Source organism: Saccopteryx leptura, chromosome 12 (assembly GCF_036850995.1).
Source record: "Saccopteryx leptura isolate mSacLep1 chromosome 12, mSacLep1_pri_phased_curated, whole genome shotgun sequence".
Taxonomy (NCBI): Eukaryota; Metazoa; Chordata; class Mammalia; order Chiroptera; family Emballonuridae; genus Saccopteryx; species Saccopteryx leptura.
Genome location: NC_089514.1, coordinates 56,758,102 through 56,773,697, shown reverse-complemented (window position 1 = coordinate 56,773,697; position 15,596 = coordinate 56,758,102). Strand labels below are relative to the sequence as shown.

Below are 15,596 nucleotides of genomic sequence, written 5' to 3'. Positions count from 1 at the left end.
TTCTGCAAATGTTGTTAGTGTCATTATTAATAACAGAATAATTATTGTTTTGCACATAAAAGCTGTATTCCAGCTAATTTCAAGTCCAGAGTAAGCAGATATAAGAAGCAGCTGAGATGATATGGGTAATGGTCCTCGTGTGAGGTATCTCCTCCACAAGTGGCTCTGCTAGACTCTGGGGGTGATGGGTCAAGTGGAAAGGGCAGCGGTGTTGGGAGTTAGCTGGGCTTAGGTTTCAGTCTGGATAGGGAATATCCTCGAGATGGATTTCATCATTTAGTATGAGGCTGTTCACATGTCCTCTGTTTCCATTAAGAATTTCTTTCTTTCCATTTGCTGAGCTTGATGTCCCTGAATCTGTAATCTCCCTTTTTCTATTTTACCAGAGGCAATACTTCTTGTCTCTCTCTCTCTTTTTTTAGTGACAGAGCCAGAGAGAGACAGAGAGAGGGACAGATATGGACAGACAGACAGGAAAGAGAGAGATAAGAAGCATCAATTCTTTGTTGTGGCACCTTAGTTATTCATTGATTGCTTTCTCATATGTGCCTTGACCAGGGGCTACAGCAGACTGAGTGACCCCTTGCTCAAGCCAGCAACCTTGGGCTCAAGCTGGTGAGCCTTGTTCAAACCAGATGAGCCCATACTCGAGCTGGCGACCTCGGGGTTTTGAACCTGGGTCCTCCACATCCCTGTCTGACTGACGCTCTATTCACTGTGCCACCACCTGGTCAGACACAACCTACTTCTTGTCTCTTATCATCATGTGGAAGGGAATTGTTTTCAAACAGATTCTCAACTAATTTTTTTTGCTTGCAGATATATTTTTTGCTTTTGGAGATATTGGTGCCTTCAGTTCTGAGAATTTCTGCAGCTCAAAGCAGCTTTCTTCTTGTTATCATTGCCTGTGTAGCCCTTAGCTTTCAGATGTTTTTGCTTTGATAAATCAATAAAACTTGTTATGTTTTCTAACTTCTAAAAAAGTTGTTGACACCTACATCTATTATTTTCAATTCTACCCTCTTTATTTTTATCATCTTATTGTATTTTTATTCCTTTACTGTCTGCTCCCTTTAGAAACCTCACTTTCTTGCAGGTTTGTAGGGAGCAGAGATAAGCATATACCAGTATATTTCATTCATCAAGTTTAATGTAATTAGATAAAAAATAATGATTGCCTGTGTTTAAAGATGTTTTTATACAAGAGAATACACTTTCCTAAGTCTTCTATGAGTTTTGAAATTAATATTTCTAATACTGATATTATTATAAGTTGCCTAGCAGCAGGTCTCTTGAGAAAATGGAAGTTTCTTTGATTATTTTCATGTGTAGACTTATTTTAGAATGCTCTTTTTGAAACATTTCCTGACAGCTCATGACAGTGCAAGGGGTGGTTGCTATCCCTTAACCAAAAACAATGAAAATATGAGATATACACTCCAATACCACAGGCAGAGATTTTTCTATTAAAGGTTAAGAGGAGGCCATGGCCAGTTGGCTCAGCCATAGAGCGTCAGCCCAGTGTGTATAAGTCTTGTGTTTGATTTCCAGCCAGGGCACACAGGAGAAACAACCATCTGCTTCTCCATCCCTCCCTTTCCCCTTTTTTCTTTCTCTCTCTCTTCCATTTCTGTAGCCATGGCTAGATTGGTTCAAGTGCATTGGCTAGAGCAGTGAGGATGGCTCCATGGCCTCACCTCAGGCAATAAAAATAGGTTGGTTGCTGAGCAATGGAGCAGTAGCCCCAGAAGGGCAGAGTATTGCCCAGTAGGAGGCTTGCTGGGTGGATCCCAGTTGGGCACATGTGGGAGTCTGTCTCTGTCTTCCTGCCTCTCACTTAATTAAAAAAGATTAAGAGAAATATAAGATGTGGAGAGAGTTAGTTGAATTGCTCATGGTCTTAAATTTAGCCTTGGTGGAGATGAGGTTGGGATCTAAGTCTGATGTTCCCAGTTCATTGCCTACACCTTTACAAATCTGTATTGAGAGCCATAGAAGAAGAATGGTCTCAGCTGGGTCATTCCAAGAAACCCTGTGCACTTTCCACTAATATGTGAGCCCCATGTGAGCAGGGCTCTTGTTCACCATGGTATCCTCAGCTCAGCCTATACATGGCGGTGCATGGAAGGTGCTCAGTAGATATACATATTGAATCACAAATTGAATTGAGTACCTCTAAGATGTTGTTTACAAACACAGACTTGGAACTCAAGTTTAAACCATGAACTTTTTCCAAATAATTTCTAAAAAGCAACAGTGTCTGCAAATGCAGAGAGAAGGATGTGTCATAAATAGATCAGATACATATTACTATACTTAGCCCTAGGTTCCCATGGTAACTTCAAGTTCCTTTTATAAAAGAAAAATCTGAATATAAATATTTCTGCACAGTGCTACTGTGCTCATGTAATTGATAATGTAGGGTAAGGAAGATTTCATTATAAGTTACTATGTATCTGCCTTAAGTATTCCCATGCTTTAGATCAGGGGTCCCCAAACTACGGCCCGCGGGCCTCATGCGGCCCCCTGAGGCCATTTATCCGGCCCCCGCCGCACTTCCGGAAGGGGCACCTCTTTCATTGGTGGTCAGTGAGAGGAGCATAGTTCCCATTGAAATACTGGTCAGTTTGTTGATTTAAATTTACTTGTTTTTTATTTTAAATATTGTATTTGTTCCCATTTTGTTTTTTTACTTTAAAATAAGATATGTGCAGTGTGCATAGGGATTTGTTCATAGCTTTTTTTATAGTCCGGCCCTCCAACGGTCTGAAGGACAGTGAACTGGCCCCCTGTGTAAAAAGTTTGGGGACCCCTGTTTTAGATCTTCCCACGTAGTAGGATGAATATGCTCACTCATTGAATTGGAGTTGAAATGTTGTGCTGTACACCACAGTCTTGGGCTCTACCTTTTTCCTGCTTGCGGTCTCACTTTCTCAAATAACAGTGCCAAGCACTTGGCTGTGCACTTAAATTTGAGGACCTTTCTCCCAGAGGAACTGCAGTGTCATCATATATAAGACTACGCTGTTCTCAACATTTCACATAAATATTCAAAGAGAAGGAGACTTATATAAAGAAAAGGCATTACACTGGTTTCTTTTTGTTCCTTCCATCTGTGTGTGTTCTCTTGGGTATCAGCAATTTTTTATTTTCTGAGGCCAGAAGTCTTCTACCACCTCCAGTTGACTGCAGAGGCTAGGCAGGGAGCGTGAGGGAGCTGATTTTCTTATAGGTGGGCCACTGACATGCACAAATCTCAGGGTACAGAAAACCATACTGCTTTGTTTGTTTTTTTGTTATTTCATTAGCTCCTTTACCTCTCTCTCCATCCTTGGGCTAATATATTTCACTGCATATCTTTAGGCATATTATTTCCAGGGTTGATCTCACTGTTTATCATACCCTGTCGAACCTGCTATTTGTGAAGGAACTGGTAAGCACTGGAGCACTTACAAACCCTGGCTATCTTTTAAGGCTTTTTCCTCAAAGCCTTTTTAGGCGGTTCCAAGATCACAGAAATTCTTCTGACTCTCAAATCATTATCAACTGAGGTCATATCAGACTCATTCTACCTTAGTTTTTTAGAAAACATGGCTTTTAACATGCAAGCCAGTTGGGTGCTAAGCAGTTGGTATCTGAGAGCAGGCTTAAGGAAGAGCAGGCTGTGATGAGTTCATTGACAAATGGTACAACAGTGTATGTTACAGGAGAATTTAAGGAATTTTTTATTGATAATTTTCCTCAGATGGAGCTTTAACCTGCACACTGACTTGTGATGACATTGTTCTACTTTGGAGCCCTTAACCTTTATACTTATAAAATTATATGTTGTCTGTGTGTGGGTGCATGTTTATGTCCTATCTACTGCAATAAAATCATAAGCTTATTTGAGTATAGGGACTATGTTATGTTTATTTTAAATTTCCCCCACAATGCTTAGGCCATAGTACTTAATAATTAAGAGCCATGTGGTAAATAGTGCCATATGTAGTGTTAATATATAAAACAATATATATTGTTATATGCATAAATCAATATATATGATATAGATGAATTTCAATATATAAAAATAATAAGCATAATATAATAAAATGTCAAGAAATCTATATATGCATATTATTTTTATATATGTGATTTATTTGAAGCATGGTCTAGTCCAGTGATTTTCAACCTTTGTTTCTCACATACTCATAAACTAATTACTAAAGAAAAAGGGGCCCTGACTTCTTCTTCTTTAGTAACTAATTTATTTGTGCCATGAGATGAAAATGGTTGTGTTTAGTCCAGGGCAATGACCTTAGTATTAGTGTGTGTTTGTGCCATGAAAAAAAAGGTTGACTATAATAATTGTCATAACTGGGAAATGATACTGCAGGCTTTCCTTGAGTACCATGAGGTTTTCACAGTGTAAGTGACCCTTTGGGGGTTTCAGAGAAAACAGAGTGCTCAGTCACAAAAGTGGTAAACACAGATTTTATTCAGGAACCATCGCAGTAGGAGGAAAGAGGTCTCAGCACAGAACAGTACTCAATTCCTATCTAACAGGGATAAGTGGGGATTAATAAGCAAGGAGCAGGGTCACGGTCAGAGGATGGAAAAAGAACAACAGGACTAAGGAGGGAATGTTCTTAAACTGATGTGATAGGGTTCTTGCTAAAACTGCCAGATACAGAGATGAATACGAAAGCCCCCAAATCAAGGATTCATTGGGAAGAGAGTTGAAGAGCCTGACTAAATATTGGTAAGGAAGATAAATAATGTAAATGCAGAATTCTTTAATACTCAACTATTAAGTATGCTCTTCCTAGCTATACCAAAGTTATGATAAGCGGTTTTGCACATACATCACTGACCACAGTAAACATTTTCCCCCCTTAAATTAGATGCTTGAAGTGAGATTCTGGGTTCAATTTTTTTTTTGTATTTTTCCGAAGTTGGAAACGGGGAGGCAGTCAGACAGACTCCCGCATGTGCCCGACCAGAATCCACCCGGCATGTTCACCAGGGGGCGATGCTCTGCCCATCTGGGGTGTCGCTCTGTTGCAACCAGAGCCATTCTAGCGCCTGAGGCAGAGGCCATAGAGCCATCCTCAGTGCCTGGGCCAACTTTGCTCCAATGGAGCCTCGGCTGTGGGAGGGGAAGAAAGAGACAGAGAAGAAGGAGAGGGGGAGGGGTAGAGAAGCAGATGAGCGCTTCTCCTGTGTGCCCTGGCCAGAAATCGAACCTGGGACTCCTGCATGCCAGGCCGACGCTCTACCACTGACCCAACCGGCCAGGGCCTGGGTTCAAAATTTTGAACACTTTAAAGTTCTTCATTTGTATTGACAAGCTTCTCTCCAGAAAGCCTGTACGACTTTACTCTCTTATTGGAAGCAAGTGCTCATTTTATTGCACTGTTATCTTAGAGGGCTTTTAAAAAGTATTTTAGAGGTACCAATTTCATGAGCACTATTATTTGTATTTCTTTGACAAGGTTTAACATTTTTTGTACATTGCTTGATCATTTGTATTGTTCATTTTATTTTATTTTATTTTATTTTATTTTATTTTATTTTATTTGGTGAGAGGTGGGAAGATAGTGAGGCAGACTCCTGCTGGGATCCACCTGGCAACCCCATGTGCAGCCAATGCTTGAGTACCATGCTATTTTTTGCTCCTGAGACTGATGTACTCCAATGGAGCTATCTTCAGTGTCTGGGGCCACGCTTGAACCAGTTGAGCTACTGGCTGCAGGAGGGAAAGAGGGAGAGAAGGGAGACAGAGGGTGGGGAGAAGCAAATGCTCGCTTCTCCTGTGTGCCCTTACTGGGAATCAAAACTGAGATGTCCATATGCCGGGCTGCTGCTGTATCCACTGAGCCACCTTCAGGGCCTTGCATTGTTATTTAATGAATTGCTTGTGTTCTTTGACTATATTTCCAAATGATTTTTTGGCCTTTTCCTTGATGATTTTTAGAAACCCAGTATTCTTAAGTAAATTAACCTTTGTTTTACTTTACCTCTTCACCAGGCTGTTTTGTTGTTTACCTTTTACTTTAGTTTATGACTTTTGATGATTTGTGTCCAACATTTGTAGGTAGTTAAATTCAGTGAACTTCTATTGTTTTCCTCCCTTCTTTCCTTCCTTCTCTTCCTCTTCTCACTTTTCCCTATAGAAAGCCTTTCCCATTTGACTGCTTTTATTGATTGTTTTAGGTATGTTCATTTGCCTATAATTGAAAATAAAGCATACTTGAGATCCAGGCACTTATTAAAAGACATAATCTCATTATCTGTTGCCAAATTTTGTTAAAAATTTGAGTAGAATAATAATAGTCAGAGATGATTGTCTGAAAGATATACTAAATTTGACTGCTGGGGGAGAGTATGAGTGCAGCATAAAGACCTTTACTTCCAGCCTGATAATCCCACCTTCTCTAATTTACAATCGCTTCTCATTTCATCTTAGGTATATGCAGAAATTGAAGCAGGAAAAACAGAAACACAGGTGGTTTGTGCCTTACCATATCACCCCTAGCTCCTTTCTCTATGTATCTTCTCTATCCCTGTTGTCACAAATAAGGAAAATAATTCTCTCATTAATCAAATGCTAACTCAGTGCAGCCTAACATGCCTGATATTTTGCATACATTATCTCAATTTCCCCAACAACCATACAAGATAGAAAATATTATTATTCTAGTTTTATTAATGAAAAAATGGATGCTTTGAGAGGTAAGTGACTTGCCCAGGACCCTACAGGTTGAATGTGGAGGAGTGGAATGTGAATTCAAATTCAGATCTTTCTGATTTCAGAACCCGTTTCTTAACTGGTGTTCTTGCCATGTGGTTAGATGCACACGCCCAGAAACCTTCCCACCTCTGACACATGGTTTCCTGAGTGGTGATGACTTGACATTTCTGTTCTCTCCTGTCATTGATACAGTAGTTAGGCATACAGAATGGATGAAGCAGACTAGAAACACCCAAGAGATTGAACTAAATCAATAGGATATTGAGTGAAAATATTTTGGAGAGGACTTATACCTTCTCTCATTCTTCAAATGCTCCAGGGGCATTTTGTCCTTGTTCCTTTAAATTTATGCACCTCACATGTATAATGTTCTCTGAACAATGAAGGATACTGCGAAAATTTCAAAGCAACCAAAGGCCAGAGACAAGTGGGTTGGTCTTAATTTGGCAATTGTTATAAATGTTTATTGTAGAGTCTGGGATTGATTGCAGCCACTGTGTTGCTTGTGTATTGAGCCTGGGAGGGCTGCTTAAAAAACAGGTTGTCTTTTTTTTGTTTTTGTATTTTTCTGAAGCTGGAAACGGGGAGAGACAGTCAGACAGACTCCCGCATGCGCCCGACCGGGATCCACCCGGCACGCCCACCAGGGGGCGATGCTCTGCCGCGACCAGACCCACTCTAGCACCTGGGGCAGAGGCCAAGTAGCCATCCCCAGTGCCTGGGCCATCTTTGCTCCAATGGAGCCTCGCTGCGGGAGGGGAAGAGAGAGACAGAGAGGAAGGAGAGGGGGAGGGGTGGAGAGGCAGATGGGCGCCTCTCCTGTGTGCCCTGGCCGGGAATCGAACCCAGGACCTCTGCACGCCAGGCCGACGCTCTACCACTGAGCCAACCGGCCAGGGCCAAAAACAGGTTGTCTTTTACTAGCACTTGGATGATTATTACACCTCTGTTAAATTTTAAACAGAGCGAGAATTAGGTCTATAGGACTGGTTCTCTTCTTTCTTTGAAAAACTTGAGACAGTGATAGCATTCAGTTTTCCATAGTCATTTTGCTCATCTATCTATCAATTATTTAGAGCTCTAAAAGTCTTCAAAAATAATAGGGAAATGTGCGGTAGCCGTTTTGGGGTGGGTGAGACCAAAGGTCAATGGATACAACTTGAGAGCATTGCCTGTCTTTTCCTTCATCATATCCTCAGTGCCTAATGTAAGGTATTTTTCCCTGCCGAGAAGGAAGGAACCCCTGGAGCCGCAAAGTGTGGAATAGCAGACGGCTTTATTGAGTATAGAGCGCACACCCCGCCCGGCAAGGTTCCCTGGCCCCGAGGAAAGATGGAGGCCAGAGAAGTTGCATGGATTAAACCGCATGAGAGATATTTAAAGGGTCCCTCTAGGGAAGTGGAGCTACTATGATGTGGTGAAATTTCACTGGCTGGCAGATGATCGCTTCTTTCCAAATGGTTCCTGGGAAGCTTCCTTTGGAGGGCTTGATTGTGGGCGGTCCTAGCCAAAGTGGGTGGGTCTGAGTTACCCACGTGACCATCCCTCTATCCACCGACCTTACATTCTGACCTTTTGTGTTAAATAGAAAAAGTGGCGCCGTTTATTCATCTGGCTACTTCCTGCTGAATAGGGGCATCGTAGGGAGGGGGAGATCGGAAGGTGGTGGATTGGAGGAATGTTAGGAGGAATATTTGTGTGGCCGTGACTGGAGAAACTTCACAGATGCGGTCCTGTAAGGATTTAAAAAAAAAGAAAGAGGAGTAATAGGGGAATTTGCAGGGTCTAGCCTTTTGGTGAGCTGGAGATGGATGAAGTCCAGTGGTTCCGACTGCCAGTGGTCCTGTAAGGAGGCAAGCTTGAGGCAGAACTGCATGTCAGGAGTGGCGTAAAAAGGGGAAAAGAAGAGGGTCCCATCCATTCCCATAACCGAAACCTGTGAGGGAACTAGAGGTCCAGAATGTGATGGCAAAACAGAGAAGGCAGCCCCCATGTCCACAAGAAATGAGGTGGACTGACTTACCCACTTGTTGCAGAACCCTGGGTTCTCCAAGTCCAGGCCGTGTCCTAGGCTAGGAGTTCAAGTGATGCACCCACCTGGCTGGATTGGCTTTCCATTTGGGCGGCTTGTCCTCCACATAGAGGTGCTGAGGAAAAAACCTGTTGCTCAAAGGGGCAATCACTCTGCCAGTGACTGGGCTGCTTGCAGTCAGGGCAGGGCTCAGTGGGCAGCCACTGGCAGGGGCCCTGCCAGGACCAGTGGTCCTGCTTGTCACACTTAAAACAAGCTGCTGATAGCTCTGCTGGTCTCAGGGTTGCCACAAGAGTCGGGGTTTGGAGCGTTACCTTCTGCTGCATGGGGGCCTGGCGAACAGGCCTGTTTCTACTAATTGGGACCATTGAAAACTTTAAATGCCATGTTCACAGGTTCTGGATAGGGGTTTGGGGGATTGGGAATAAGAGGAGGAGGGCTCATGCGGAGCCCGGCACCCAGATCCCGCAGGAAAAATGCTGGAGCCAAAGGCAGGACAGGGCAGGAACTTCCTGTAAGAAAATTGGGGTTGGATGTCCTGAAAACCGGTGTAAGAGCCAATGCCAGGCTGAGAAAGGCCTTATGGAGGCGGGACTAGAGAACACAGTGAAGGGAGGGGCCCCTGGCCAGCAGGGGAGGAGAAAGAGATGGTAGTAGATGGCGAATAAGAAACGGGTTTTTGCGAAGGGAGAGGAGGAGGCTCTCAGAGGAAAGAGAGGTCCGCAGAGGGACCAGAGAAAAGTCCCGAGAGAGGGAGAAAGAGAAAGAGTGAGGGAGAGAGGCGCCCCCGGGGGTCAGGCAGGAGGGAAAGAGAGTTGGGAGTCCACGGAGAAGGAAAGATTAGGAGTAGAGGTTTTAGGTGAGGTTTCTCTGGCCAGAAAAAGGCCTGTGCGGTGGAACAGGCAGCACAGAGATTAAGGACAGGTGTGCAAATAATTAGGAGCCGTGAATGTAAGAGATCTCCAATCAGATCCCAGCTTTTTCGGCAATAGTTAAATTGGTGAGGGTGTTAACACCGAAAGTCCCTTCAGGAGGCTAATTGAGTGGGTTCTGTGGCCTGGCCATAGCGGAGAAGAAGAACAGTTTCTTCTTCCTTAGGGAGGGAAATTTCTGTGCCCTCACAGTCGCGCTCAGTTCTCGGAGTGGTCAGACTTGAGTATTAGCGTCCTAAAAACTCAAGGTCCAGCCACGGATGAAAGTGGGTGTGCTTGGGGAGGTCTCCACAAGCACATGCTCACTTGGACGGACAGACGGAAAAGACTTCCCTGACGTAGCTACGGTTTCGGACAGGGAGTCTCGGAAAGAACTGAGTGGAAGGCTGGAGGCAGGGGACTTACCGCACCGTGCGCCGAAGTGGGTTGGAGATCGGAGATCCTGGTACTTTCTCCTGGTTGTTTCTCGGAGAGGAGAAAAAAGGAGCAGTCCTTGTGGACTTCTAACTCCTTCCCGGGTTTCGGCACCAAAAATGTAAGGTATTTTTCCCTGCCGAGAAGGAAGGAACGGGGCCGGAGCCGCAAAGTGTGGAATAGCAGATGGCTTTATTGAGTACAGAGTGCACACCCCGCCCGGCAAGGTTCCCTGGCCCCGAGGAAAGATGGAGGCCAGAGAAGTTGCACGGATTAAACCGAGTGAGAGATATTTAAAGGGTCCCTCTAGGGAAGTGGAGCTACTATGACGTGGTGAAATTTCACTGGCTGGCAGATGATCGCTTCTTTCCAAATGGTTCCTGGGAAGCTTCCTTTGGAGGGCTTGATTGTGGGCGGTCCTAGCCAAAGTGGGCGGGTCTGAGTTACCCACGTGACCATCCCTCTATCCACCGACCTTACACCTAATAGTGCCTGGCACGATAAATTTTTGATTAAAAATACTACTTGGTGTGCCTTGAGTGGGGGAATCAACCAGAAAGTAAAGTTTGGAATCTGGCTTTGCAGGCAGGTTTGGAGGTGATGGAGAAAGCACAGTGGTCCCTTTCAAACTGGTGCTAACAAAAGCTTTTTTTGTGATTGTTTGCAGAAAGACTACCACTTTGAATATACGGAGTGTGGTAGCAGTGGCTCCAGGTGGAGAGTTGCCATTCCGAATTCTGCAGCAGACTGCTCCGGCCTGCCAGACCCAGTGAGAGGCAAAGAATGCAGTACGTTGGACCTTCAGGCCATTTGTCTTCCTGATTGAACCATTCCCCCTTCACATTAGCCCATGAAGTTAATTATAATGAATAGGAGACCTTTGGAAAAACAAACATGTAGCATTAATGTCTAGCAGAGCAAAAACATCCTTTTTCAATGCTTGGTGCCCCTATGTCTGAGATCTATAACAAGGCAGACAATATTATATAAATATATGAATATTTTAAAAATATGGTGTACTTTGCCTGACCTGTGGTGGCACAGTGGATAAAGCATTGACCTGGAATGCTGAGGTCACCAGTTCAAAACCCTGGGCTTGCCTGGTCAAGGCACATATGGGAGTTGATGTTTCTTGCTCCTTCTCCTTTCTCTCTCTCACTCTCACTCTCTCTCCTCTCTAAAATTAATAATTGAAAATTTAAAAAAAATAAACAGATTCCCTTATAAAATATTTGGTGTACTTTTTCTTTTTTTAAATAAAGTACAGTTGAAATACCATCCTATATTAGTTTCAGATATATAATATTAGTGATTATATATATATATATCCTCTGATGTGATCACCATGGTTTGATAACCATCTGTTGCCATACAAAGTTATTACAGTATCACTGACTGTATTCCCTGTGTTGTACTTGCAGCTCTGGAACTTACGTATTTTATAACTGGAAGTCTGTGCCTCTTCTTCCCCTTCACTTTTTCCACCCATCCTCCTACTTTTCCCTCTGGCAGCCATCAGTCTGTTCTCTGTATCTATGAGTCTTTTCTATTTTGTCTTGTTTATTTATTTTTTGGTTTTTAGATTCCACATACAAGTGAAATCATATGGTGTTTGTCTTTCTCTGACTTATTTGTTAACGAGGATGTAGACAAATGGTGTACTGTTTACTTGAAATTCTGGAGGTTGGAATGGCAGAATTACTCTTTAATAAACTTTTGTTTTTAATTTAAGTTTCTAAAAAGTTTTTATATTTTTGGTAAAATAAAATTTAGCATCTTATGTCTGACCAGGCAGTGGTACAGTGGACAGAGTATCAACTTGGGATGCTGGAGGACCCAGGTTCAAAACCCTGAGATCACTGGTGTGAGCATGGGATCATAAACATGACCCCATGGTCACTGGCTTGGGCCCAAAGGTTGCTGGCTTGAGAAAGGGGTTAGTGGCTCAGCTGAAGTCTCCCTGTCAAGTCTCATATGAGCAATCAGTGAACAACTAAGGTGCTGCAACAAGTTGATGCTTCTCATCTCTCTCCCTTACTGTCTATCCCTGCCTGCCCCTCTGTCTCTGTATGTGTGTGTCTCTCACTAAAAAAAAAAAAATTAAAAAAAATACTAATAATAAATAAATAAAAAATAAATTTACCATCTTAACCATCTTTAAATGTACAGTTCAGTGGCATTAAGTACATTTACCAATATCCATTTACAGAACTCTTATCACCAACATCCACCCACAGAACTCTTTCATCTAACAATGAATTCCTTGTTTTTAGCAATAGAAAAAATGTTATTTTCCTTTTAGTGTAATCTATAGAGGTTGGTGACTATCACATTTAATAGCTTGTCTTTTAGCAATTCAGCAGCTTTGAAGTGCAACATTATGGATTAACAGAGAAATATGTCATTACATTTATTTTTACTTATAAATGCTGCTCTTTTTTAATCCTTTTGTTTGGTGAGTCACAGGTTTCTGCCGTGAAGTAGTCTAGGGCTAGACTGGAGTTCAAAGCTGGAAGTAAGACAAAGAGGTATGATAATTTGGGTTTCCTATAGTCTTCCAAATGATATTCCTAAAAGCTTAGTTCTGTTCCGAAATGAAAGAGCAGAGAGGCAGATGATTAAAGAGTTAATTCCTTCCTTTTCATGGAGAATATGTCTCTGTCCCTGGCTGGAGGACTATTAGCATGGGTAGTGGGTTTACTGAAAGAAGGGAGATGGGAAGACACAATAGTCTTATGAGGAAATTAGGGAAGAAAACCATTATTTCTTTGTATTATTAAATAAATACAAAGAGGTCCTGAGAACCCTTATTCATGTGAAGAGTTTAGTCTGGCAAGACTCTGAGAGAATAGTGGCGTCAGCCTAGAGGATGCTATGAGTCGTAGGCATGTGCAGCCCCTGCTGCACAGAGACGGTCAGCCCTGTGAGGAAGGACTGTGAATAACACCTGTGGTCTTAGCTCATTGTAACTGCTCAGTCATCTTCGTAGAAAGCTTGCATAACGTTTATTTATATTTACTTTTTACTTGTGAGCTAATTCCTGGATTCCCTTGTAAACAATCCTATTGAGGGGGACAACTAACCATTAGGAATACTACTCCATATCTAAGTGATGTGATGGTGCTGGCTAGCACTGGCTTTTGAAGGCTGATAGTTTGAAGTGGGTCATGGTGGAGTATTTTATACCATGAAACTTGGCAAGCACTACAAATCAGGGCCTCTATTCCCTTTGGGGCTGGTTATTAAACATTTACCAGCATACCACTGATTAAATTTATTGGCATCAGTTCTTCATTGTGGCACCTTAGTTGTTCACTGATTGCTTTCTCATATGTGCCCTGACCCAGGGGCTATAGTGAAGCCAGTGACCCCTTGATGAAGCCAGCAACCTTGGGCTCAAGCCAGTGACTTTTGGGCCCAAGCTAGCAACCATGGGGTCATGGTTACGATCTCACACTCAAGCCAGTGACTCCACACTCAAGCTGGTGAGCCTGTGCTCTAGCCAGTGACCTCGGAGTCTCGAACCTGGGTCCTCAGCATCCCAGGCCGATGCTCTATCCACTGCGCCACTGCTGGATATGGCTTTATGATATATTTTTTTTATTAAGAGGTGGAGAGGCATGGAGGTAGAGAGACAACAGACTCCCACATATGCCCTGACTGGGATCCACTGGAGATCCACGGGCAAGCCCTCTATGGGTCAATGCTCTGCCCATCTGGGGTGTTGTTCTGTTGCTTGGCAACTGGGTTATTTTAGCACCTGAGGCCAGGCCATGCAGCCTTCCTCAACTTACTCAACTTACTCAAACTTCCGGGGTCAACTTACTCAAACAATTCAAGCCATGGCTGAGGGAGGGGAAGAGATAGAGTAGGAGAGGGAGAAAGGTGGAGAAGCAGATGGTCGCTTCTTCTGTGTGGCCTGACTAGGAATCGAACCTGGTACTTTCACACACCGGTTTGACACTCTGCCGCTGAGCCAACTGGCCAGGACAGAAAAATATTGATATATATATATATATATTTTGTATTTTTCTGAAGCTGGAAACGGGGAGAGACAGTCAGACAGACTCCTGCGTGCACCCGACCGGGGTCCACCTGGCACGCCCACCAGGGGCGATGCTCTGCCCACCAGGGGGCAATGCTCTGCCCCTCAGGGGCGTCGCTCTGCCGCGACCAGAGCCACTCTAGTGCCTGGGGCAGAGGCCAAGGAGCCATCCCCAGCGCCCGGGTCATCTTTGCTCCAATGGAGCCCTGGCTGTGGGAGGGGAAGAGAGAGACAAAGAGGAAGGAGGGGGTGTGTGGAGAAGCAAATGGGTGCTTCTCCTATGTGCCCTGGCCGGGAATCGAACCCAGGTCCCCCTCACGCCAGGCTGACGCTCTACCGCTGAGCCAACTGGCCAGGGCCTTGATATTTTTTCAAGAGTCTTATTTTATTCTTTCCAAGACAAGAGGAACTATAATCCTCTCATGGCTCCTGAGAAAGGTCCGAAACTGGTATATTTGTTGATTGAATATTTTTGGTGTCGCCTGACCAGGTGGTGGTGCAGTGGATAGAGCGTTGTACTGGGACCCAGGTTTGAGACCCCGAGGTTTCCAGCTTGAACATGGGCTCATCTAGTTTGAGCAAAGCTCACCAGCTTGGACCCAAGGTCGCTGGCTCGAGCAAGGGGTTATTTGGTCTGCTGAAGGCCCGTGGTCAAGGCACATATGAGAAAGCAATCAATGAACAACTAAGGTGTTGCAATGAAAAACTGGTAATTGATGCTTCTCATCTCTCTGTTCCTGTCTGTCTATCCCTGTCTATCCCTCTCTCTGACTCTCTCTGTCTCTGTAAAAAAAAATTATTTTGGTGTCATCAAATTAGAAACTATTTTTAGTTTTTCTTTTCTGTAAGTGAAACAAAGATTTGTAAAATTTAATTCTAGGTATAAAAGGACAGAAACACTTTGTCCTCAATATGCTTAGTTCGGAATGTCAGTGCATCAAGTTCCATGTGTGAAGAGTGTTGGAGTTAAACCTGCTCAGCAACACACGAGCAGTGGGTGAAAGGCCAGGACAAATGAGACTGTTAAAAGAACAGCTCAAAATCAGGCTTTACCTCAGTTGTAGTGTTTGGTGAGAGCTATGCTTGAGAGAGCTCCTCCAAAAACAGCAGTCTATGAGGAGGTGAGAGAACTCAGCCCTGAGAACTGCAGGACGCCTAGCAGGAGGTAGAGGGTGACGGACATTTTCTGAGAGGAAGAGTTCAGGAGGTTAGGAATCAGTGTTAGGACCTAATTGAAAGCTGAGAAAACTGATTTCACAGATGTATTGTTCTGTCCTCACTGGTGACTTCATCAAATACTGTGACCAGTTTCCTTCCCCTGACCGTCACTGTTGTACCTTTTGTCATTCGTGCCCCATGAACTGGAGTTAGTCTCCTTTCCCATCAAACACTGAAGTCCGGCAGCTACAGTGAAATACATACATTTATATTATTTGAAAA

At 43.6% G+C, this 15,596-nt stretch overlaps 1 protein-coding gene across 2 annotated transcripts in view; it reads left to right on the top strand.

Moving 5' to 3' along the window:
• Positions 1–15,596, top strand: part of ELAPOR2 (endosome-lysosome associated apoptosis and autophagy regulator family member 2) — a 251,001-nt gene that overhangs the window by 116,605 nt on the left and 118,800 nt on the right. For both annotated transcript variants that reach the window (XM_066354085.1, XM_066354086.1), the window contains exon 2: positions 10,779–10,899. In XM_066354085.1, coding sequence (XP_066210182.1) covers positions 10,779–10,899 — 121 coding nt within the window. The remainder of the gene's footprint in view (positions 1–10,778; positions 10,900–15,596) is intronic.